At 53.5% G+C, this 23,560-nt stretch overlaps 1 protein-coding gene across 2 annotated transcripts in view; it reads left to right on the forward strand.

Annotated features, from left to right (window-relative positions):
- LOC122380387 (axin-like) overlaps positions 1–22,868 on the forward strand; it is a 51,566-nt gene extending 28,698 nt beyond the window's left edge. For both annotated transcript variants that reach the window (XM_043363511.1, XM_043363512.1), the window contains exons 4-15: positions 4,586–4,737; positions 7,882–8,540; positions 12,570–12,737; positions 14,255–14,395; positions 14,933–15,029; positions 16,158–16,248; positions 18,217–18,483; positions 19,082–19,208; positions 19,712–19,897; positions 20,629–20,702; positions 21,768–21,906; positions 22,261–22,868. In XM_043363511.1, the coding sequence (XP_043219446.1) occupies positions 4,586–4,737; positions 7,882–8,540; positions 12,570–12,737; positions 14,255–14,395; positions 14,933–15,029; positions 16,158–16,248; positions 18,217–18,483; positions 19,082–19,208; positions 19,712–19,897; positions 20,629–20,702; positions 21,768–21,906; positions 22,261–22,387 (2,228 nt within the window). In that variant the 3' untranslated portion in view covers positions 22,388–22,868. The remainder of the gene's footprint in view (positions 1–4,585; positions 4,738–7,881; positions 8,541–12,569; positions 12,738–14,254; positions 14,396–14,932; positions 15,030–16,157; positions 16,249–18,216; positions 18,484–19,081; positions 19,209–19,711; positions 19,898–20,628; positions 20,703–21,767; positions 21,907–22,260) is intronic.
- Positions 22,869–23,560: the final 692 nt, after the last annotated feature.

Below are 23,560 nucleotides of genomic sequence, written 5' to 3' on the forward strand. Positions count from 1 at the left end.
CGAATGCAACGAAATCAAAGCCAAAACATCGCAGACAAGACAGCACTTCAATGGGTTGTATCCGCTACCAAAGAGAACGAGATGATCAATCGGATTCGCTGAACTTGCAATGTTACAACGCGTAGCAAGCCCAGACGCTGGAAAACGATGAACGTCAGTCAGACTGCAGCTGTTGGTGTGGGCGTGCGGCCAGCCCGGCTGGTAGCACCGTGGGGGTGAGGTGGGGTCCCTTGTCGATCCTCGCGTGACCGCCACCGATGTCGGCACCGCACGATGTCACGACCGTCGGCTACGACGCTGGCCCGTCGGCGCCGACGGCTGTTTGTGGCGTCGCTATCGACGCTAAGGGTTGTGTGCGGCGCCGGAGGCCGTCAGTCCGCCCTGCCGAGCGGCGAGGAAGGGAAGGGACGGGACTGCTCGGCCCGCTGGCCGCGCTGAAAGGGCCGGCGGCAGTCCAGATTTCACGGCTGTCAGCGCGGCCAAGGAAGCGCGCCCGCGGCCGCGCCGCCGCCGCCAGCGCCGCTTTCATAGGCTAATGGGATGGTAAGGCGGCGCGCCGCGGCCCGATGGGCGCTGCAGACGCTCGGGTTTCTTTGTTGGTCGGCCCCGACTGCGGTTGCGTGGAGGCTAAACTGATCTCTGCCACGGAGTCTCGGCGAACAGTCCTGCCGTGGAGTGCTGGCGGAGAATTTGCGCTGTGCGTCACGTAGCAAAGATGAATAAATAGTCTTCTCTCGCAGCATATGTTGCGAAAAGATCACAGGCGTATCTTGCATGCGGCGCTGACTTGGCAGCGCTCCCCGTTTCCTGGCGCATGTATGTGTCTGTTTGAACTCTTGGCTGAGCATGTAAGCCAATCGGGCCGCCCCAAGCAGGCTGGGACGATGCGATTCGCCAACGAACTGGCATTGCCACGAACAGCAGGCATCAAAGCGTTCCGTTTCAGGTGAATTTGCGACATCAAACGCGGCAGAAATAGACGCATCGCGCGGGCTCGCGTCGGGCCACTGCCATGATTAAAAGGCCGGCGCGGTGTCTTTGCTGAGACTTTTGGCGTACATACACGTCAGCTTGTGTCGAGCAGGCTCTGTGTATGCTGTTTGATCGGTGACATGTGTGCCCGCCCCGGGGAGGGGGAGGGGGACACCTGTGTGCCCGTCTGGTGGGGAGGAGTGTCGGTCGCCGGCGCGACGGTGTCGTGGCAGATCGCAGATCAAAGACGGTTCGATCATAACGCTGAGGGTGGGCGTGTCATGACACGCCGAGTGGCAGTGTCACCTGTGTCAACACCGTCGCACGAGGGGTGCCCCCCATCCCATCGCTCCCATCATTTCCGCCTTGGTCGGCGGCTGAGCCAGGATTTGGTCCTGGCTCCACCGTACAGGTGCACCGTTCATGCATTCTTCGTGGCCAGAGGAAGCTCGCTTTCGGTATGGTTTCGTTGGGCTGTAGTGACGCTTCCGGTGTTAGGCTGGTTGTACGCGCTGCAGGCGAGTGAACGCGCTGAGATCCGGACGGTGGCGGGGAAGAGATTGGTTCAGAGGTTCAGGAGGTCTGGTACAGGTGTGTTCCAGGGATCTGATGGTTTAGGTGTCGTGACTACCGGTGTCTCTTTCGAATCACCGACTGTGGTTAGGAATCTGGGATGATGTGAGGCCGCTTTTGGATTGCAGTGCGTGTCTCACTCTGTTGAAAGCGTAATGTCAGGACCAGAAACTCCGTTCATAGTTTTTTTTTTGTACTTTTAGGCAATGCGTTACATAATTCGGGTATAGTAAACTTAAGAGAATTCGTACTGGGCATAATAGGATCTTAGCAAAAACACCAGTGCAGTCGTGAGTTGAACGGTACATGCAACAATGCAAAAGAAGATAGCATTGTCTGCCGTCTCGTCTCCGGAAGATGAAGAGTCTAGCGTTTGAGGAAGTCGGGACTTCTAACTCGACATACGTGTAGAGCGCATTAGTTGTTTTGAATGACTTCGTGCCTGGATGATTCATTTAATGTCCTTTGTGAGCATTTTTTTTCTTGCGCGTCTGTTCACGAAACCTTGCATAATACCATACAAACACCCAAGTTTCCCCTCGCATTAATGAATAACACTTGCCTTGCTATGTCCTGATTCTGTATCACGTTTTTTTTTTCGATGATCGCAGTCCGACACCCTGGATTCCAAACGTCGCTATGATGAGGGGTCCAGGGTGAGCCTTCCCAGAGTTGCACTGTTGGGAGCATTGGTAGTCAGTTGTCTGGAGATCATGCTTTCACCGGCTTCGGACTAGTGCGCGGCGGCTGTCTGCCCGGAATATCCGACGATATTCCGTTATATGCATGTTCAGTCACCTCTTTATCGACCCACTCGTCACCGCCAACTCTGACATTCTGACTGGGGGCTTCACTTCCGGGCGGGTTCAGGGCGAGTTCAGGGCGGGGCACCTGGGTCTGTCAGATCGCAGGTGAACCGCCGCGGACCCCCCTGCCCCCCCCCCCCCCCCCTTCCGCCGCGGTCCACGACGTGCGCCAACAGAGGATGAGCGATGGTCGACCAACTTCAAAGAAGCCGCTGCCTCTGCCGACGCAGATTCCACGCGTCGAAAACGTCGAACTATGCGACAGAAACTTGGCAGTGACGGCGACAGTGACAGTGGCGGTGCTACGAAAGAACTAACACTGAAGTGTTGATTTCCAATGGGTCTCCTTCGCTCACCAATATGTCGATGGCTCAACAGCATGCTGTTCGGGTGTGTCTGGCTCGATGCCCGGTATTCGCATTAATCCCTTATAGTCTCAAAGTACCGAGCGCGGGCCGTCTATTTCGGTGGCCCAGTTCCGCCTGCCGGAGCGGCCCTGCCGGTGTCAGCGGCCGGCTGTGTCGGCTGCCTTTGATCTCTGGTCGCGGGGTCGGCGCGGCCGGCCGGGGTCGTGACCTCTGGGGACCGCGGTTGACCCCGCGCCGTCGCTGCATGGCGTCTGTCGCCGCCGAGAATGGCGGCCTCATTAGCGTAATGGGTGATGGCGCCCGGGCCATTTCAGTGTGATGTGGTATACCGCTCTGAGTGGATTGACCAAGTGCCGTGGTAAACTGGACTTAGATGGGGCTTGCGACGCTGCCTTGGACGGTGCCATTTACGTGCCGCTGATATTGAGTCGTATAATCGTATAACTGGATAGGACAGGTGGTGTAATCGGCTCGCTCTTTATAATCTGTGTTTGGTGCTCTCGAAATGGAGCTGCCTACTTTATCTGGCTGATGCATGCAAAAGTAATAAGTCTTGTTCTCTCCCTTGTTTCTTAATTTTGAGCTGCAGTTTTATAAGTCAGTTCAGAACAAGCTGAGCCGCGCTGTACGAACTTTGGAGATGTTCACGCTCAGCTAAGGTTTCGCTCGTCTCGTCTCAAACTCATTTCGCCCTGCCGACGAATCACACCACTGCTCTTTTTTATGCATGTCATGTTTTGAATGGGCGATTCTCTAGATAAAAAGCATCTCGCTTGCGGCCTTTAGTCGGCTCAGTTTTTACTCCCTCAAGTTATTTGTAAGTGAAGACTTCAGAAGGCACGAGCCGAGGCCAGTTTAAGAAACGGGAAAATGTAGGCTGCGGCGTTTTTAGGCCTGAAAGTCGCCCGCAAGTTTCACCTTAAAAAAATATTACCGAGGAAAAAAAACTAAAAAGCTGTTGTTGTATAGGTATGGGAGCCTTACTGTTTTTGTCTACATAAGTGCTTAATATTTCGCGAGGTTGGTGAAACCTTTTGGTGGTCGCAGCCAGCGATTTTTCTGTTGGTAGGTAAAACTGGCCTCTGGCCCTGGGTCTGCTGGGTGTGCTATTATTCAGATGACTCAATTCAATTGGTGTTGTCAGATCATGTTCGCACGAGTAACCATGTGCCATCCGATTTCCGATTTATGTGTGACATCAGCCAAGCCTGACTGCCGGATATGACGTAAAATAAAATATTAATTTTATAGTCCGCCGCAACGCATTAGACGCGTATTTGATCAGACGTGTGAACCTTTGTGCGGCACCAAAGGGAAGAGTGCCGTTTCCGAATACATTTGGCACACTCACATTTTTTAAAATAATTTGTCGAGCACGGAAATGAGGAACGAATATGTAGCGCCGTGACCTCCGAGCCTTTCCGCAGACGCGAATCATTCGGAATTTCAATTTGGTAGCGGATTACACATGCTCATTGGCAGTGCGTGGGAATTGGGACAAGGGGTGCCGTCAACTTATATTGCTACCCTTCGCAATTTCTTGGCGCAAACGGTCATTTGTTTTGCCGGTTTGGACGGTTTATATTTTTTCATTGATATTAAGTGTCAACTAAACTGGATAACCACAGCTAAGCCGCGAATATGTTAAATGTTTCGACTCGGCTGGTTTTCTCCCCTTTTTGTTTCATTTCAAGTGTTAGTTTAGAAGCCCAGCAGTCCCGGTGCTGCGCAAACTGGCCATGGCAATCGATGCTCCCTTAAGGTCAATGCCCTAAAGACTAAAGTCCTTAACAATTACTTTATCTTAGACTGTGCGTTATTCGCCCATGACCTGACCTGACCTGGGCTGCCCTGCCGTGCCCACAGAGTACCTGAAGCAGAGGAGCTCTTGGGGCGAGGGCGGTGCCGAGGGCGGCCCTTCGCCCTCCTACACAGCCACCTCGACCCCGCCCTACCTTCGCTACGCCGGCGGCCTGCGCGCGCTGCTCAATGACAAGGAGGGCGTCGAACACTTCAAGGTCAGTGGCGCGACTGCTGTAGACGGCGGCCGGGCCGCGGGGGCTGGTCCAGGCGATCCAGCTGGGATTGGCGGGGTCACAACGTGGAGGTATTGTGAATATTACAAGTTCTGTGCGTACTCAAAGAACATATGAACTAACGTATGGATGAGTGAGTGAGTGAGTGAGTGAGTGAGTGAGTGAGTGAGTGAGTGAGTGAGTGAGTGAGTGAGTGAGTGAGTGAGTGAGTGAGTGAGTGAGTGAGTGAGTGAATGAATGAATGAATGAATGAATGAATGAATGAATGCATGTATTGAAGCAGCTGTAGATGATTTTGTACGACTGCTCTATCGAACGTTTGCTTCAGGAAGGTATAGGTAAAGATAAGTAAATGAATTGATGCTCTGTTTTTTTTTTCTGACTTGTGGTGGCCCTTTTATGGGACATCGTGGCTATTTTCAAGTGTTTTTATGTATCCCTGTTTCAGGAAGTGCTTTACGAAAATATGCGACAGGGAGTGTTGTCTGTTTCAAGGTTTACCGGTTGAGCAAGTTGTACTTTGCCCAATCCTTTCAGTGCCCTGCCTTGCCCGCCTTATGTGTTAGCCCCTGAATTCCGCCACTGAAAAACCACGCACGGAAGGCAGACATTGCAAGAGTGCTTCCTTGTACCGCCTGTGTGGAAGTTTTCGACGAACGAATCCATTCGGCGTGCTATTTTCAACATCATAAATCCTTTGTTATGCAGTATCAACAAGTTCTTGTTATTATTTTACACCCTAGATAAGCTGTGCGATGGAAGACAGGTACAGCGCGACTTAAACGGTTATACATGATTGTCAAATTGTTCTATGATGTTTTACGATTTTATCGTATGTTTTAAGGCAATGGGCGCAATTCTGAATTCTATCAGCCACTATACTCATGCTATTGATGCATTGTTGCGCCGAGATAGCATAAGCGTCATTTTTGCTGTCAGTGACGCCACCTGTGAACTTATCCGTGCAGCCTTTAGACTCAGTGCTCCCAGTCACAGTGGTACTGTCTGTGTGGAAATGTCATCACCACTACCATACCATCGCGTCTGTCTGTGCTGTGACAGTGTGACACTGTGGTAACCGTCTGTCCCATTTCGCTGAAACACTTGTATCGTTACCCCCAGTCCTTTGTCAGTGTTTCCACACCATCTTCAGACCGGCTTCCTTTGCATTCACAGTGAATGTCGACCAGTGGTCCCTCGCAGGATTCGTGCAGCTCTTATTGGTCGCATGCGGGTCTGGTGGTTTCACAGAACGGCTGGCTGCACTCGGCGCTAACTCCGGAGTGTCAGCGCCAACTCATGAGTGTCAGCTCAGCGCGGTGCCGAGTTAGGTCCGTCGCCGCGGCGCCCTATCTGATGGTCAATAATGCACGGAACGTGTAGGCACCGGTCTGCACCGCCGGCCGAGACCGCTTCAATGGTGCCGACTGATGGAGCCCGAGTGACATGAGCTAATCACAGACGACGCCGTGAGACGTCGTCGCGCTCCGCCCTTCCCCCGCTGTCTGGCGACTGCTCGCTGGTCACCGCCTAACGCTCTCCTAACGCTGATTTGGTGTCGTCGCCCATTCTGGGTTCTCTGATGTCTTCCATTGTGAGCGACGTTATGGGGTGGCTTCCATCAATGGTTAGCCCGGCGCTCACTTGAGTCGTCTGCTGAATCTGTGACTGTGGCGGCCTGGACAACCCCCAGCAGTTCCCCTTGCTCGCTCGGATGCTGGCTAGCCGTGTAACAGCGGGAGCGGCTGACGGGTCTCAGACTCCAGTGGCAGAGTGATTGTCGAGCGGGAGGCGGGATGTCATGTTAAAGGTTGAGGGGTGGGCGCGGAAGCGGCCATGGTGCTCTCAGTCACAGAGAGTGTCTGGGGCTGGGGAACTGTGGGGACAAGGTGCCGCTTTTACTCTACCCTGTCCCCTAACCCCGTCCCTGTCCCCCGGCGCCGTCGTTACTCGACACCGCTGCTGGCGGCGGCCCGTTTGTCGGCCCTTCGTTCGGCAGCGCGGACTCCGAGACCCCGTGCCGCGGACCCGGCGAGCACCGGCCGCTGGCGCCGGGCGCCGCTCAAAAGTGGCCCTTCGCGGAACTTGTGATCCGTTTGTTTTCGATGAGCTGGCTGGCTGGCGGCGGGCCGCTGTTGCGATGTGAGGCTGTCTCCGCCTGGCGGGGGAAGGATAGTGTGGCCGGTGGAGCGGCCGGCGCAGAGGATGGCCTCGTTTGACCCCGCCAGGACTGTACTCGGCGACCCGCCCAGAGAAGTGGGGACTGGCTGCTCGGAAGCCGTGTTGCGGTTTAATCAGCCGGCCGCCGGCGACACAGAGCGGTTCCATTACACGGAACGCGGCCGATCAAAGACCGACACTGCGCGGCTGCAGCTCAGACGAATCCATGGCGGCACCGGCGCTTCGGCGAACTGTTCGGTTAATGGGGGATTAAAGCTCGATATTCGGGTCCGGTGACATTTGGTCGGTGTTGCTCTGTCAAAGCTGTTCTATCAATGGCATTCTGTTGGTAGTCAATGAGATTTTGTCGGGGTCTATAGGTTCTACAGTCTACATAGATGGGGTCAGTGCTGACTGGGATAGACTGATCAGTGATCAATGAAGTGACATTCATTTTAGTGCATTTTAGACACGTCCGCTTGTGACGAGATTTATTATGTTGTTTCTCATACTTAATCGGATGCCAATAGCAAGCGTTATGCCTGACATACTGTGACACCTCGTCCCGTTTTTCATTGGTCCTCCGGCCTGGCGAGGTGGTCCGAGGGGCCGCCGGGCCGGTCCTGGCTCCCCGTTCTGAACTGATTCTGTGTAGTCGCTGCTATTTTACTCTCTCACCTGACATGATCTCTGGCTTTGTACTTTGTCTCTGTCCTACCCTGTCCTATACTCTGACCGCTAGTTGTGTCACTGACCGCCGATGTCTGGCCGTCTCACTGACCTGACCTGACCTGACCTGGCCTCTGGTGGTATCACTGACCTCTGACCTCTGATGTCCGGCCGTATCACCGACCTGACATGACTTGACCTGCGATATTCACTGACTTCCGACCTCTGATATCTGGCCGTATCACTGACCTGACCTGGCCTCTGGCGGTATCACTGACCTCCGACCTCCTCCCCCAGACGTACCTGAAGGAGGAGGGATGTCCGGAGATGCTCTACTTCTGGTACGCCTGCGAGGGTGTCCGGCAGCAGTGCTCCGCAGACCCGGCCGCCGATCCCGCTCAGTTTCGCCAGCTCATTCGGGCCATCTACAAGCGGTTCGTGCGGCCGCGGCGGCGCGGCGGTCGCGCCGCGTCTGTGGCGAGCAGTGGCGCGGCGGCGGCCGAGCGCGAGCCGGCCGAACTGCCGCTCAGTGAGGACGTGCGGACAGAGATCGCCGAGCGCGTGCAGGACGGCCGACTAGACGCGGATGTGTTCGATAGTGCTCAGGCCGAGGTGGAGGCCGAAATGAACCGGACGCTGTACCCGAATTTCCTCAAGTCGGACTACTACATCCAATTAGTGCAGGGCGGCGGCGGTGTGGGCGGCGACGGCGAGGGTGAGAGTGTGGAAGGCTCGAGCTGCGCCAGCTCCGTGTGCGGCCCGCCGTGCCCCGCCGCGGGGCTGCCCACACTGCATGAGGAGCACGAGGGCTCGGCGGGCGGCTCGACGACCGGCGCCGCGCCGGGCCCGGCCGTGGCGCCGGCGCTGACCCGTGGCGCGCTGCTGGCCACGCAGGATAAACGGGCGCTCATCCAGCCGACCGGACGGCGGAAACCGGACCGAGTGACCACCTCCAGGTGAGTTCAGGGCGGGGTGACCGGCCCAGGCGGCTGGGGCACCCGGCCCGGGCGGCAGGGAAATCAGATTGTCCCCACTGGGCCTAGAGGGATAGTGGGGTATGGCATAACGTTAGGACGTGGGCGAACACTGCTGAGTGCTGCCGCTGGTGCCTGCTGAGAGCTGTTTGAAGTCGTATTTCACTGGTTGATGAAGCTGAAGTCTAGCCAGGCTAGCTGATAAAAGTCCAAGCCTTTACTGGCGCCTGGCAACTGAGCTGAGGCCTTCGCCGTGGTTTTGTGAATGCTGAGTTTGTGTGCTGTACTGCATATGCAGGGGCACGTGAATCCGCATTTGAAACGGAGTTTGTAGGGAGCGTTTGCCGCAAATCCGTGTGTAATACGCATTTGCTTTGGTCATGTACCCGGGGTAGTTGCGTTTTCGAGAATAAGGTGCGCCGATTTCCTTTTTGATCATGGAAACTGGAACGTTTTGTGAGTACCTCGTTGTATAGTCGACTACAGAATGATGTTCCACTCCTTAGAAGCTATCAGTTGACCGGGGCGCTAAGTTGTGCCGTTTATCACGCAATTAAGCGTGTCAATTGTGAGCATTGGGACAAAGCTATAATTTGTGAACTCAGTCCGTGTGATGCGGCACAGCCTACCACTCCAGGCAAATAATTGCCTGTGAAAAGTGGAACATCATTCTGTAGTCGACTATACTCATCACCAACGCAAATGGTTTTCTTTGATGTTCTTTGAAGCTGTACGGACTTATTTCATTCCGAGTGAGTATTTTTGAAGAGTTATGTAATTGTTAACATTGCTGAACCCGGTACAGATCAACAACGTGCGGCGGTGTCCCGCTCATAGCGCGGGATTTTACGAAACCACCGTGTCATGTGGTGAAAGAGATGATGTTCGTGCACTGCTTCTGGGACGTAGACTTATTGCTGACGCTTGGGTGATCAAGTGAGTGTGGGGTGAGAAACGCTTTATCAAGTCGATCAGCAAGTGTCACTCTTTCAAGTACTGCTCCGACAAAGCTATAAAAAGTGACATTTTCCAGGCCGGGACCATCCAAAACGGTATTGTCTCGACAACCCACGAGGCCTTTACATTTGATCTGCTTGTTGGAGCTAAAATTTCACTTTGATTTAATTTGTATGGGTTCGGTCTCAACTTTGGTTGACAATAAGCCCACGGTTCTATATCGTTCGCACCTGCAGGTGCGAACTTTTCACGCTGCTCAGGACAGATCGTATTGTGCGGGTCACGCCCTGTTGTGCTCTGTGCTGTTTTCAGCTGCGCCTAGGTGTTGCACTAAGTCGCTCATGATATTGCGAAGCGGGTCCGTTTCAGTTAGTTGTGCTTTCTGTTTGTTGGTTATGCTTCTGTTTGGGACATTGGCGTGTGTAGCGTTCTTGGGATGTGCTAGTTCCACCCTTTCGTTTCTACTGCGGATCTCTTGTGTTTATAGGGAAGAGCTCTCATGATGCATTGCATTCGTGATGTCGTATTGTGCCCTCGTCATTGCGTCGCTAGGCTGTCTGGCAGTCGAGAAGTGTCCCGATCAATGTGGTCTCGAGTGCTGCTTGTTGAAGCGTCTCCGCTGAATGATCTGTAACCCAGGCAGCATCCATGGATCTGCCAATGAACGATTGGCGTGCGACGTTGCTATGACAACGGACAACCGATGATGCGGCGTATTAGTGGGTGTCCAATGTTTGACGCACTCTGGGATATTGGTATTACTGGTCGGTGGATATTGATTGATACCTGTCGTAGGTCGCAGTGCATTAATGCCTGGATTGCCGGCTGCGTTCTTTACACAAGTGTCAGCTGTTCATTAGTCAGCATTAATACGCACCTGACGCTCTGCTTTCGCGAAGCCGCTGCGTGGCGCGGAACATTTAGTGATGATAATAGCAGAAGCCAGTAATTAACGCTTCAGCTACTAGGCGACGGCCCATTCGTTCCTTAAATGCCTGACGACTCAAAACGCGGCCAGTTGAGGGCACCTACAGCAGGCGAAGGGTCCAAATGAGCGCTGTTATGGCGGTTAGTAGATTAGCCGGTGAGGGCGGTGCCACTTGACTTGTAAATGGGCGGCTGGGGGTGCGTGGACCCGCTGTTTGGCGCTGCGCTGAGCGATTGTGTCGTTTGTGCGGTGACATGCCAGGGACGTGGGGTGGTATTTGTCCAGTATTGGATACGGTGGACAGAATTGGACACTTAGCAAATTTTCAGTGTGAAATAGACATTGGTTGTGAAGAGAATAGGGCAGTAAGTCTAAGTTGACACTAGGGTTGCTATGTGAGTTTCTGTACTGCATTTCGCTATGACCAGCGCGGTATCTGCAGTTTGAACAGAACATGTGCGCTCGCTGTGTTCTAAATTTAGCACCAACACCTGACTCTGGTCACTTAGGACAGCTGCGCCGAAAATCGATGACGAAAATAGCACTGTTAGCTGGCGGCCGTGTGTTTTGGTGCGTCAGTTGTGAGGTGCCGCGATGTCTTGTTACTCGTTAGGTACTTGAGATTTCCCGTGTGATCACTGTCGGCAACTTTCCGTCTGGGTTCTATAGTACGCGGCTGGGGCCGTGGTGTGTCATCGCGCTCACCGCTGCTCTACCAGGGACACTGGCCCTCGGGGTCGCGCCCTGCCGGCGATGGAACCCCCCTTCAAAGGCAGTCGCTCGAGCACTTGTCAGTCATAGGTATAGTGGACAGCTTGTTTTGAATGTGAATGGCTGTGCCTGTTTGATTGATAATCCATGTGTTGTTTTGCCACAGAGCAGACTGCTCTTGCACTCATTGCTATCTTGCTAACCTTCTCTGTAAGTATTGAACGAGTGTGGGTTATGCCCGATGTAGAAGCTTAGTTTTGGGAACAGTTGATGTGTTATGTCGTCTGTTGGTTCTGCCCACGGCCTCAGTCGGCCCCGCTGGCCTATATGGCCGCTCGCTGGTCTGTTGAGTACCACTTGTTGCTGTTTGCTTCAACAAAACCAGCCGATTCGTCGCGGCGGAACGGAACACTTGAGCGCCCGCCAGGCTATCGGCTGTGTGTCGCTCCTTTGATCAGTTATGTAGTTCCTTTTTCCGCTGTTCTCGCTTCTGGGAGGTGTTACAATAAGCCCCACCGGCGCTCTGGTTGTTGTCTGTGTCCGCTGTTTTTTACTGTACGGCCGATCGCTGGTGATCGGTAGTTTCCGACTGGTCGTGCCTGTTGTACCGCGGCGCCGGCCAGCTGTAACCGCTGTCTCGCCGCGGCCGCTCCGCCGTCGCTCGCCCGGCAACCCGTCTGCCCTCGGCGCGGCGCGGCCGTGGCTGCCCCGTATCCTGGTGGCGGGTTATCCTGACGGCCCAGCTTTGATCGCGGCCGGCTTTGTGCTAAGTCCGGTTTCATTTTTACGCGGCCGCGGCGGCATTCGTATGTGTTCTTTTCTGGCCCGTCCAGCCGATGACTTCATGGCTCCCACAGTGGTGATCTGAGCAGGCGCTGGAGTCTCCGGCGCCGTCATACAGCGCGGCTGGCCTTTACATAGTGTCCTGCTGAATAACTGATGCGCGAGTTTGACAGCGCCGTGTCGCTAGAATGGGATGGAAGTGACACGCGGCGCCAACTCGTGTCGGTCACTGTCATGTTGAGATCGAACTAAATGAGTTGTTGGTGTGTGGCTTATGGGTTGATGGTGGTTGGACCGGATCTACATGCGGGGTAGTGTGTTATATATCTCTGCTTGTATACCTACCCCAATGTCCGCCACAGGAAGTTATTGGAATATGTGAACTGAGCGCCCTAGCCTCTAAGTGTTCAGCTACATTGGGTAACGGTTTTGCCATTAACATTGCAGCACATTAGAAATAAAACCATCTGTTATCACCCAGTTTCCATTAGTATGGTGTCCGTATGTGTCATTACATTGCATGCCCAGTTCAAAGCTTTCTTTGCTGTGTTCGATTTGAACTTCTGAAAAGCTGTGTTCTCGAGAAGAACCCCTGACCGCGCTCTGACCGCCCCCTCTCGTTGTGCCGCCAGGCCCGGCCTACCGTACCAGGCGCCCGGCCTGCCGCTGCCGCGGCCCGTCAACCCGTACCACACGCTCTACAACTCGTACAACCCAGTCAGCCGGCAGGACTCGGAGCTGCAGAGCATGAGCTCTGAGGCGCTGACAGACGACACCGGCAGCCGGGCCGGATCCTCTGTGTGAGTGTATTTTTGGAGAGTTATGTCATTGTTAACCTCGGTGAGCCGGGTACAGCACCCACAAACAATGTGCAGCTGTGTCTCTCTCATAGCGCGTGTTTTGAGGTCTTTGCTGAGGACATGTTGACCTCCGTCATATCTTTCTAGTTGAGGTTTATTTGCCATTGGGTCTACAGTGCAGGGATATTTTTATCTCGCACTCCTCTGAGATGCAAAGATAAGAATTTGTTACATCTGCATCCCTCTGAGATGCAAAGATAAGGTCTCGAGAGTTCATAGCAAAAAATCAAGAGTTCAAGTGATGATGGGTCAATAACCGAACGACATTGTTAATGGTTGTGTATGGATGAACCTTATGAAATATGAACAAACTACTCTGAATCTATTTTTACATAGATGAATGCATTTAAATATAACATTTTATTAATTAAGAATAAACCTCAACATAGAAAGATATAGGATTACTCATGGCTCACTCGTGGAAGATCGGATATCTTTTCCTCGCGTGTTACAGAAAAACCTCGCTCCTTCGTCGCTCGCTTTTTCAGTAACCCACTTGGAAAAGATATCCTTATCTTCCACTCGGAGCCATGAAGAATCCTCTATGTCTACACCTTTTTAGGCGCAATTTAAAAAAGTTAAAGGCCAAATTCAAAAAGTTTACGTTCGAAATGCACGTGAACGTTTTGAATTTGGCCTTGACTCTTGAGCTTTTTGAAATTGCGCCTAAAAAGGTGTAGTGGCAGGCCTAAATGCGGTGTGATTTTAGCGTAATTTTGGTACTTTATTTTAGCACTTATTATGTAGTTTGGTGTATGAAGGGCGAAGGGAGAAATGAACAGGGTGAAGACTAAGACGCAAACTGTGGTTCGGGTAGACATGATGTGAAGGAAGCGCCCTGTCCTCTCATCTATCCCTACACTTGCGCCCTGTCCCCCAACTGCCCCCTCGCGTGCGCACTGTCCTCTCAACTGTCCCTCATGCCTCACGAGCACCGGCTAAGGTGGGGATCCGCCCCATCCCCTCATGCCCCTCTACTGCCCGGCGGCGGCGCACCTACCAGAACTGTCCCGGCCGGAGTCATTGATCCTAGCCGGTGCCGCCGGGAAGCCACCGCAGGTCAGGAGCCGTTACCGGGCCCACGGCCGGCGGACGGGCCGTGGGCGGTTCCAGAAAGTGCAGACGGCTCTCCGCTGAACCAGATATTAATACTGAAGCTAGGATTACACTTAATCACTCAAGGGCTACTTAATGCTTCCTGCTTTTGGGTGACGAGTGCTGCCTGACGACTCTCTTGCTGGTATAAAGTCGGATAGAAACGAGCTTCACGACAACCTCTCCCACCGTTTAACATTTGGCTTAAAACCCATACTATGTCTGGTGACTGACCTTTGACATGTGGTTTGATCTGTGACCTGTGTCGCACGAGCTGTATAGTTGACCTTTGACCTGTTACTGGGTCTGTGGACTGACCTGCGGCCTGACCTCTGTTTGACCTGTGACCTGTGTGTTCTCAGGAGGGACGGACGGTCGGGTCACTACAACACGCGCCTGTCTCAGAAGCGGATACACAAGCTGCAGCGTCAGATGATGCGTGAGAGCGCGAGACAGAACCAGGAGTCGATGCTGCAGAACATGGTCATACCGCGCACCCAGAGGTGAGACAGAGGGAGACACGGAGGGAGAGGGAGGGAGGGTGCCGAGAGTGGTGTTAGTACCAAACTGCTGCCGAGTATAAGTGGAGTGTTGACGGGACAGTATAGTTGATAATTCGAGTGGAGTCACGGCTTTTGCGGGCCGTTGTGGTGAAGTATTGCAGCGCTGGTTCGTCTGTGTTCGTGCCCATCTGTCTGTGCTCTAGATCCTCCCTCTGCCCACCTGTGTCCTCCCTGAGACTCTTTTTGCCCTCTCGAACGTCCCTTGCACGCTCGGTGCCGCCCCTGACTGTATCAAACGCCCTGTGCCGCCCCCGGTTGACGCCCCGTGCCGCCCCAGCTGTTCTCCCCTCTGACACCCTGTGCCCCTGCTATCCCCCTTTGACGCCCTGTTGTCCGGCCTGTTTGGCGCCCTGTGTCACCCCCAACCCCTGTTATCCATCTGACGCCGGTGTCCCTCAGACACCCCCGTCCCCCTGGGACACCCAGTGCTGCCCCTGTCTGTATCTGACGCTCGGTACCCCCTCTGGCCGTCCGCAGGCCGACAGTGCCCCAGATCGACCCGACCCGGAATGTCCAGGAGTTCGCGCGGCTGCTCTCATCCAAACTGGAGAGGGTTATCGTCGAACGGGAAATGGTAGGTGGCACTGCAGCGCGAGAGAGGATGGCGCGCGATACTGAGAGACAGAGAGAGATAAAATTTATTTACAACATATTGATTATTGACAATGATTGATACAGCAAAACATACACGAATTGGCGTACAAGCGCGTTTAGCGCTTAATACAAATTACAAGGCGCCTTTCGCTACCTTATAAGGCACATATTGTTACACCAACTAGCCTACCTACACTTCACACTTATAAGATAAATGCAGAGCAACGAATTCATTCGGTATTATTTTTTTGGTAATGAAATTAAAGTGTCGACCCCCGTCCAGTCAAGTACGGGTCCCTGCAGCCTCCACGCCCGATACTAGGGACATGGCCGAGCGTTTAGAGGTGGACGGCGCGCGACCGCCGCCACACTCGGCTCTGGAGCTGGTGTGGAGCTCTCTGTGTCATGTGATTATTTTATATGAGAATTACAGGAATAGTGTCATTTTACGTAATGCAAGCACACAATGGAAGGGTGCTTTATTCTTTAGGAGCTCCTTGAAGGGAGTGCTAGTGTTCGTTTTATTGATGTAGCAATATCGGGCTGCATGTTTTGATTTGCCAAAGCTAGAACAGTCATTGAGGAATGTAGCAGAATGTCATATAACGTTTCACAGCCTACATGAGCTGAAGTTCCCGCCCAGGATCTTCAAGATGTCATAATTCTTAGAATAAAGGCGACAAGGCTATGGCGGCACCGCACTACATCACCAGAAGCTGGTTCAAACCGAGCCCTGAGCCTCCGTGCGCCGGGCTAATCTCATAGGACCATTTCCGGTAGCGTGTTGATATGCGAGCCTGGTGCGACCTTTGTAAACGCTTTGATGGTGCGCCGGCATGTCTGGACCGCCGGTGATATTAGAGCGAGCGAGCCGTCCTACAATTGAGTTAGTTATTTCCCAGGCCTGGCTCAATACGCTCAATTCCGGTTCGACTATCGGATCAAACACTTGGGCCATTGCTGTTTACCTTTGAGACAATCTGAGATTGATCTGGGATGATATATCACCGTTTGATGGCTGTATGCTCCGGAACTTTGTCTGTCGGCTAGTTGTGTTGGGCATCTGTCGGTCGCGTCACTAACTTGTGTTTCTGTGTATGTCCGCCAGATGGACAGCGGGGTCGACTCGAAGCGACTCCTGCAGGATGCCATCGGAAAGCTGGGGAAACTGGCTGTGGAGAACGAACAAGAAATCCTGGGTAAGTGAAATGACGTCAATGGATTTCAGCGGTCATCAGCCTCGCGCCCACACGGCCTGTCGTGTCCCTCGAGTCGTGTAATGACGTGTGTTAGAAGATGGCCGCTGGTAGCCTTTCATTGAAGTCGTACGGCCTTGTGAGTCAGTCCAGTCCAGACGTCTTCTGCATGCTGGATTGCAGATCAGACTAGTCACTGTCTTTCTTTATTTCCTATCCTGGACGATGGATTACCTGTTACGCATACGCTCAACACTGACTGTTAGAAGCCGTTTTCCTGGGTACTTTGGGGTCACGGTATCTGACGACTGTTTCACAACACACAATCTGGCAGTCTGAGCCATCCAGCCAGTAAGGCTATTCTTGCCTTATGTCGGCGGAATATATGACGGCGAATGGCTGAGCATCACGGGCGGGCTTCCCTTCAATGTCTGACCGAGTCTGAGCGTGTCTGAGGCGGCCTTTTGCCGGATTTCGGTGAGCTGCGTGGCCAGGAAAGGTCTTTAGGTGGCGTCAAAAGGCCGGCGACTGCGGCCATCAGGTCAGGGAGTACATTCCATTTTGCCGTGTGGTTTAGTGACGGTGCTATTTACGTTGATATAGGTTTTGATGATACTAGTCTGTAGATGAGGGCAGTTTGACATAAGATGTTATAGCAGCCGGATGCACAGCAAGGGGTATCTTATTGCTAATTGTACCAGTATGAGTGAGAGAGACCTTTCACGGGTGCTGTATTCTGTTCAAAAAGGTGGTTACGTTTGTGAGACTGGGGAATTGACTCGCTCTGAAAAAGTGAAGCGCCCTGTCGTCGGTATGCAACTAGATGGCCTATTGAATGAGAAAGAACGGCCCTCTAGCCTGCGAAAGGTATACAAAAATGGCCGATTGTGTTGCACATTGTGCGTCTGGGAACTGGTAAATTCCGTAAAAATGCTCTCTGTGGAGACGAAAAACTTCATCAGTTGTCACGAAGGAAGGCGGCCGAGGGCGCAACCCCGCGTCATTGCGCAGTGTGTAGTATTTATCCGTATTTAGAGGCGGCTTCTTTCAGGGAAATGTGGCCGGTGTGATTTTTGGGCGCCATACTGTCGGACGCCGTGAGACAGTGGATCGTTATTACCTGTCTGTGGCTAAACTCACGTGGGTAGTGAGTCAGCTGTGTTAGAATTACCAACATACTACTCCGGGTCTCTACAACTGACAATGATGACTTGTGGAAAACGCTGAGCGACGTCCTGAGCAGTGAATGAGCATCACTGCTGAACCCGATAACCGCTTGCTCGTCCCTCCAGTTGATAAGTGGCCCCTAAATTCCAGTCATGCCTGTTTGTATTCGCCTTCCGTTTCCAACTCCTCGATTACTTGCCTCACGGTTAACTCGACCTTTAGCGGTGCCCACTGAATGGTTCCAGCCTTTGACCCGGCTGAACTTGGCCCGACCTTTGACGGCTCGACCTGGCTGCTTCCTGTCCCGCCTCTGGAATTGACGGGTCGGTAGTTTCATCAGCGTGTACCCAACGCCATATGCTGGTGACTGGTTTCTACATGGCCTCCCTGGCTACCCACACACGTCTGCAACCGCACGTCTCAATGCAACATCTTTCGACACACGCCCAAGGTATTCAGTTGACTGCAGGTGTCCCTACACAACACCTTATTCATTCCCTCTGTCTGTCTGTCTGTCTGTCTGTCTGTCTGTCTCTGTCTCTGTCTCTGTCTCTGTCTCTGTCTCTCTCTCTGTCTCTCTCTCTCTCTCTCTCTCTCTCTCTCTCTCTCTCTCTCTCTCTCTCTCTCTCTCTCTCTCTCTCTCTCTCTCTCTCTCTCTCTCTCTCTCTCTCTCTCTCTCTCTATCTATCTCTCTCTCTCTCTCTCTCTCTCTCTCTCTCTCTCTCTCTCTCTCTCTCTCTCTCTCTCTCTCTCTCTCTCTCTCCCGACACTTTTACCAAACTGACCCCCTTTTCTCTCCCACAGACGCGCACATCTCCAAGGTATTCGACTCCAGCCACCAGACGCCGTCCCGCTCGGGCGCCCGCTCTCCGGCGGTGGCGGCGGCGCGGCGGGCTCCCCAGCGGCCGCCGCCCCACCGACGGGACCGGGACGTGCTGTCGACGTTCTCGGCGGACTCTGGGACGGGCCAGGACCTGGCGGCGTCCCAGCTGAGCCTGGAGAGACAGCGGCGAGGTCAGAGAGACATGACCAAGTCACGCACCTTCCCTGACTACGCCGGCTCCGGATCTGGTGAGGAAGGGGGAGGGATGGTCAGAGGAGATGAGGGGAGAGGGTTAAGAGAGGAGGGAGGAGGGAGGACGGGTGGCGAGCGCTGGGGGGAGGGGGGATCGGGCTTGTGAACAAAAAAGAGCGGAGATTGTTGGGGAAGAGTGAGGTTTTATATATAAGACGAGCCTCATGACATGATGGGATTTAGATTTGTGTTATCCGCCGTATCGTGCTCTGTTATAGGCTCGGTTATGTAAGCAGAGCCATATGTTATGTAAACTCTGTTATTGTCTTTTGTACCCGCGTTTTATTGTTAGAATTACTTGAAATACCTTGGATTCATTCATTGTACTCTTTTAGATATGTATCAGCCTTGTTCATCAATGTCACTCATTAAACAGTATCGAAGCTCTGTGTTCTTTTTTCTGTTAACACGTCTTATTGCGGGTGTTGTGGACTGTGGAGTGCGACCTCAGTGTGGCCTCAGTCTAACCGTCTGTCTGTCCGTGTCCCGCAATTACAGAGTCTCAGTCGCACCGTGCGCCGCGCGACCCGACCCGGCGCAGTCACTAAGTAACCCCTACAGTCTGACCATATATCTGTTACTCTGCAATTACAGAGTCTCAGTCGCACCGTGCGCCGCGCGACCCGACGCGGCGCAGTCGGCAGTCGCTGATGGACCCCGACTCGGGAGTGTCAGTGGTCTCTGCTGACCTGCTGCCGGCGCGCACCCGACCCGCCGACAAGTGAGTCGCCACTACCGGCGGAGACGGGACAGGGCGGGAAGGTTTGGGTATGGCACTAGATGGCAACTGAGAGCGCATAGGGAGAGCAGTGACCTCTGTCGGTGGATAGGGTGGATAACGGTGGACGGCCGTGGATGGGGCCGTGGATAGGTGGGTACTGTGGAAGACGTTGAAGGCGATGGGTGATGTGGCTAAACTCTCTAACCCTTTCTCCGTTTTCCTCTCAGGATGCTGATGCTACCTCTCCTATCCTAAGGATGCTGATGTTGTCCCTTTCCTTCCTCTGGCGCTGATGCTATCCCCTTCCTTCCCCTCAGGATGCTGTGATGCTGTCCCGTTTCGTTCCCTCAGGGTGCTGATGCTGCCCCCTCTCCTACCCCATGGTGCTGACGCTGTCCTCTCCTCTCCTCAGGGTGCTGATGCTGCCCCCTCTCCTCTCCCATGGTGCTGATGTCGTCCCCTCTCCTACCCCATGGTGCTGATGGTGTCCTCTCCTCCCTCAGGGTGCTGATGTGGATGCAGCAGACGGAGCGGGACGAGGCCTCTGTGCGCCACCGGGCTCGCTCGGCACACGCGGCTCCCATGCCGCCGTCAGGTCGCCGGCCGCCGGCGGCGCCCCTCCCGTACAACTCGTCCCGGTCCGGATCCCTGGACCGGGCCGCGGAGGAGGAGAGGAGGGGGCGCAGCAGGTCAGAGAGCGGGGGAGAGGGGCACTGGGGAGAAAGGAAAGGGATGGAGGGTGGGAGGAGCTTGAGGTTTTCTGATGGCTAGGTTGCGTCGAGGCAATTCTTATGAATATTCTTATGAATACCGACAATTGCTTCTGCTGTTGGTGTATGGAGTTGTTACTCTTGCAGCTGAGCCTGATGACGGCTATGAGTGTAAGGTTTTCTTACAGAAACATGTATGTCATATCAATGTCCCAAAATTTGTCTATTTGGGTGGGAAACGACATCCAAATGAAATTCATTTTCCACTCTCACCACCATTTTTAAGAACAATTTTCCACTCCCAAGTCCCAACCAAGAAAACATAGATTTTTTACCTATAGAAAGACAGTTGTGTGGATGCCCAGTTAGCATCAAACATTCTACACCCTAGAATAAAATGCATGCTTTTTGTCATTTCTCACTCCCTTTTGATCTAATCGAATCAGCAGTTTTCCACTCTCTCCCCTCTTTTTGGTGGGTAATTTTCCCCTCTGACACCCAAGACAAAACTCAATTTTGGGACACTGTGTCATATTGCATTCAGCTGTTGCAGGAAACTGAACATTTTCTAGCTAACCTCTGCGCATCCACTTGTACGTGACCTGTACTGCGCCTATGACCACCGCACGACAGTCCGTGTGCTCCAAGACCATAGCATCGCTGGCCGCTGTGACCATAACTTGACCCATGTGTGTACCGTCGTCCCACAGGTTATCGGATAGCCAAATGCAGGCAGCTCCGTTCAACTCGCTGAAGCGGCACCAGCGACCGCCGAAGCCTCAAGGTGAGGATGGGTTCACACCCTCCCTCCCCTCTCTCCCTCTCTCCCTCTGTCTTTGTCACCGACCCTCTCCCCGACTGGTCAGAGGTAGCACCACCTAGTGGACAGATTCAGCTGAGAGCAACACAAGAGCACCGTAAGGCCCGCTTTAAGCGTAGATCGCGGCTAATTAAGACACTCAGGGCGCCTGTGTTGCTCTCAGTTGTGTCTGAAATGTAGAGTCACGTTCACATGTTTGATGGTTCTCAAATCCCTTTTGTTTTGTTTTGGTTGTTTCTTCGTCTTGTCTTTACACGGCAGGGTAATTGTTCATTGAGCACAGTGTGATGTTTTGTTTATTTATTATCGTGATTTAGAATGTGGTCAGTGTTATTTTATGTTGGTCGTCTTCGGCCGAGTTACGAGTAGATTTTGATTGGTCAACTGGTGAGCGCGGAGAACTGTGATTGGTCGAGACGCACTTAGCATGATATGACGTCATTAGTTCGTCGGTCCGGGCTGCGGCAGCTCAACAATGCGCGATGACGCGTGTTCCTTTCTTTCCTCAGACAAAAGATCCGTTGACATATCAAACTTAGGCTGTATTTTCTTTCCTATGCATCCAATCCTCGCTCATAAAATCTGTGAGTGCTAGTGCCCACTACTTTTCGCTAACAAAACCATCAGGTACCCAAACCTCGACTTTCTAATGAAAGTCATCGTGCTACTCGCAATCACCCTGACCCAGAGATATTCGTCCATTCAATCCCTGCCTAAACGCCTGCCCAAACACAGACTTTCGTTCACCTGAGGCCACTCGAACCCATCTTCTACGCCCACCCTAACTCGGGCATCAGTCTTTCAAGACTGTTCTCAGCCCCGGGCCGCGTCAGTCCAGCCATCCCATTCCCGAGCCCGCACAGCCCGAACCGGCACCGTCAGCCCCGCGATCGGTCGCACTGTAGTGTCACGTGTACCTAGTGTTCTTGTAGTGTTGTCTGTCTGTCTCCGACCACTCTGCCGTCGCGCTCTCTCGTGCACCCGGTCACTCTCTCTTATTGCCTGCTCTCTCTCTGTTTGTCCCGGCAGCACGCGGAGACGCCGATGAAATGTTGTGCATTGCCTATACGTTCTGTGGCGAAGAAGTGCCTTATATGACGCGTGTACCCTCAAGGTACATTACGCTTAAGCAGTTTAAGCAGCTTTTGCCACGCAAAGGCAACTACAGGTGAGCGAACGCATCATAGAAGTGAGGTTGGTTGGATAGCGAATTTGGTTTTGAAGAAGTCATATTGCTCTCTTGATCACTAGTTTCTTTACTTGCCAAGAAAAGAGATGCTAACTTTATCTTTGGAAATCTGCACGCATTTTATAACGTGGCTAGGTGTTCCGACGGAAATATGGAATGTTCTCCCATAAAATGCGTCCAGGATTTCCTTTGACGCGGTTTCTTATTGCGTGTAGATGTTTCCAATCAGAGCTCGTAACGTTCCTTCCGTTTTTGTGACCCTTTATTCGCACCCCACCCAGCCACGCCGCCCCCACCCCTCGCTGACCTCCCCTCTCCGCCGGCGCCCGCCAGGTATTTCTTCAAGACTGAGTGTCCCGACTTTGAGACGGGTGTGATCCAGGAGGAGGTATCGGACGACTCTGCGCCGCTGCCCCTCTGGGAGGGCAAGGTTCACGGCCAGGTCATGAGCCGCGACTGACCCCCCCCCCCCCCCCCCCCGTCCCCCTCACATCCCCCGCCATACCCTCCCCGGCCAAACGGTCTATTTTTCTACGCGAAGTTTATGAGAGCGAGAGATCGTGTGTCGATGATATGTCGTTATATGCTGATGCGGGCCCTCGCCGGGCGCCCGGTGTGTATGCGTGTGTGTGGAAGGGTCTTACCTCGCCGGCCGCTCGGCTGCGGCCTCGGCAGCTCAGGAAACGCCTTAGCGCTGGCGCGGGGCCTCGCTGGGCCCGGCGCGGCGCGCCGCCAGTCCGCGGGGTCCGGTCGGGTCCGGTTTTGGCCCGCTGGACTCTGCCGGCTGGAGTCGGTCTTATTTGGCTGCCGTTGTGCTCTGCTGTTGGCGCATGCGCACTGCGCCGCGTGTTGTTTGCGCCTGGGGCGCCTCGCCTGCCCACGCTGTGTCTTGTCAATGGACTGTGCCGCGTTTTTAATACAGGAATGTATGCGATATGACACCCAGCCGTGTTTAGGTGGATGCGGAGGTCCTTGGGCGCTTCCTTTCAATGACTGAGAAGCCTGAAAGGTTGGCCGGATGTCAGTCCTTCCTCTATTATGGTGGGTGAATAGGGGAGCCGGTGAACCAAACGGGCCTCGATAGAGAGTCATGCGGGCGTAAAATTGAGGGATTTTTTCGGCGTTCTCATGGCTGCTAATCGATGTTTAGTCATGCTTCGGTTCACTATAGGCACCACCTGGCGACTCGCCCGTGAGACCCGTTATAGGTCCTTCAGGGCCCAGTGTTACCTAGGACCACATGTGAATAGGAATCGAAAGCAATAGCTGAGGTTGTAGCGCAGTGGCTATGCCATTTATTCAAAGTGCAGGTGACATTTATGAAGAAGGGCACGACTAAAAGGCACTATTTTACGTCACCAGTAATAAGCCCGTCACTACGGATACGCTTATATGGCCCTGGGCCCATGTGAACACGAGTACCATTATACATGTGGCCGACTGAATGGGGCGGATGCAAAGCATGGGACATTTCATGTTCGGCCCATAGCACGGGTCTGTGTCCGGATGGGGCAGACGACGCTTTCGTAAGGGCTGCATGAATTCCATCCCCACGTTGGTATGGACAGAAGCACCGCATTCATGACCGCATCTGTGTCAATTGCTCGCGGATAGGGTCGGGCGTGCCACCCTG

The sequence above is a fragment of the Amphibalanus amphitrite genome, unplaced genomic scaffold (genome assembly GCF_019059575.1).
Source record: "Amphibalanus amphitrite isolate SeventyFive unplaced genomic scaffold, NRLGWU_Aamphi_draft 000097F_arrow, whole genome shotgun sequence".
Taxonomy (NCBI): domain Eukaryota; kingdom Metazoa; phylum Arthropoda; class Thecostraca; order Balanomorpha; family Balanidae; genus Amphibalanus; species Amphibalanus amphitrite.